This window comes from Penaeus monodon, chromosome 33, assembly GCF_015228065.2.
Source record: "Penaeus monodon isolate SGIC_2016 chromosome 33, NSTDA_Pmon_1, whole genome shotgun sequence".
In the NCBI taxonomy this organism is placed as follows: domain Eukaryota; kingdom Metazoa; phylum Arthropoda; class Malacostraca; order Decapoda; family Penaeidae; genus Penaeus; species Penaeus monodon.
In genome coordinates, this window is record NC_051418.1 from 7,483,985 (window position 1) to 7,484,689 (window position 705).

Below are 705 nucleotides of genomic sequence, written 5' to 3' on the forward strand. Positions count from 1 at the left end.
GCCCTCGACCTATTCAGCTTCACCTCATAGCAGTTCAGTGCTACTTTTACTGTCTGTCTTCTGCACTCTAGCTTGATTGGCCTACCTAGCTCATTGGTCCATTCGCTAAATGCTATTCCGTCGTTGCTCCGGGACGTAACGCTTGGCTTTTACCGCTGGCTCGTCTGTTCATTCATTACAGCTAATCTAATCTGCTCAGTAATGTAACTACTAACCTTGTTATTCAAATCTGTTCATTCGCTTCTACACCTTTTTTTTTAGCTCAGTGACCTAGATCTTGAGCTTTGTAAATATACCGTATCAATTCATTCACTACTTTATACACATGTGATGATACGCAAAACATCTGGCTTCTGTTATGCTTCGTGGCTGTGTAATCCCATTCATTCTCAGAATTGTTCGTTCAGCAAAAGTATGTTTCAACTAGTGTACTTGACAGAATGTATTTTGATTGCATTTGCGGTGAAAATGAACGTAGTTTTGGTGTAGTGTGAATATATTGGAATGTTGATCCGTTAACTGGATACGTTGATGCGGTGGGTGTGGTTATATGCCTCGCAAACTCTAGAGGCGAGATCAAGACCGGCTGATTGTTTGTTCTCTGAGGTAGGAAATATGTATGAAGGTGCAGACTATATTACCTCAAATGCAAATATTGTAGAGAAAGGAAGAGACAGTAAGTTAAATTGATACTTTTCGCTTGCA

At 40.3% G+C, this 705-nt stretch overlaps 1 protein-coding gene across 4 annotated transcripts in view; it reads left to right on the plus strand.

Annotated features, from left to right (window-relative positions):
* Positions 1–705, plus strand: part of LOC119593883 — a 29,651-nt gene that overhangs the window by 28,079 nt on the left and 867 nt on the right. Inside the window, exon 1 of one of the 4 annotated variants that reach the window (XR_005230568.1) lies at positions 346–412. The exons of 1 other annotated variant lie outside the window; for it this stretch is intronic. Coding sequence is in view for 1 of the 3 variants with exons in the window: in XM_037942909.1 (XP_037798837.1) it covers positions 532–676 (145 nt within the window). In the remaining 2 variants the exon portion in view is untranslated. Of the gene's footprint in view, positions 1–345; positions 413–441; positions 677–705 lie in introns of those variants that run through there. 2 more of the 4 variants (XR_005230566.1, XM_037942909.1) reach the window with 2 other exon arrangements.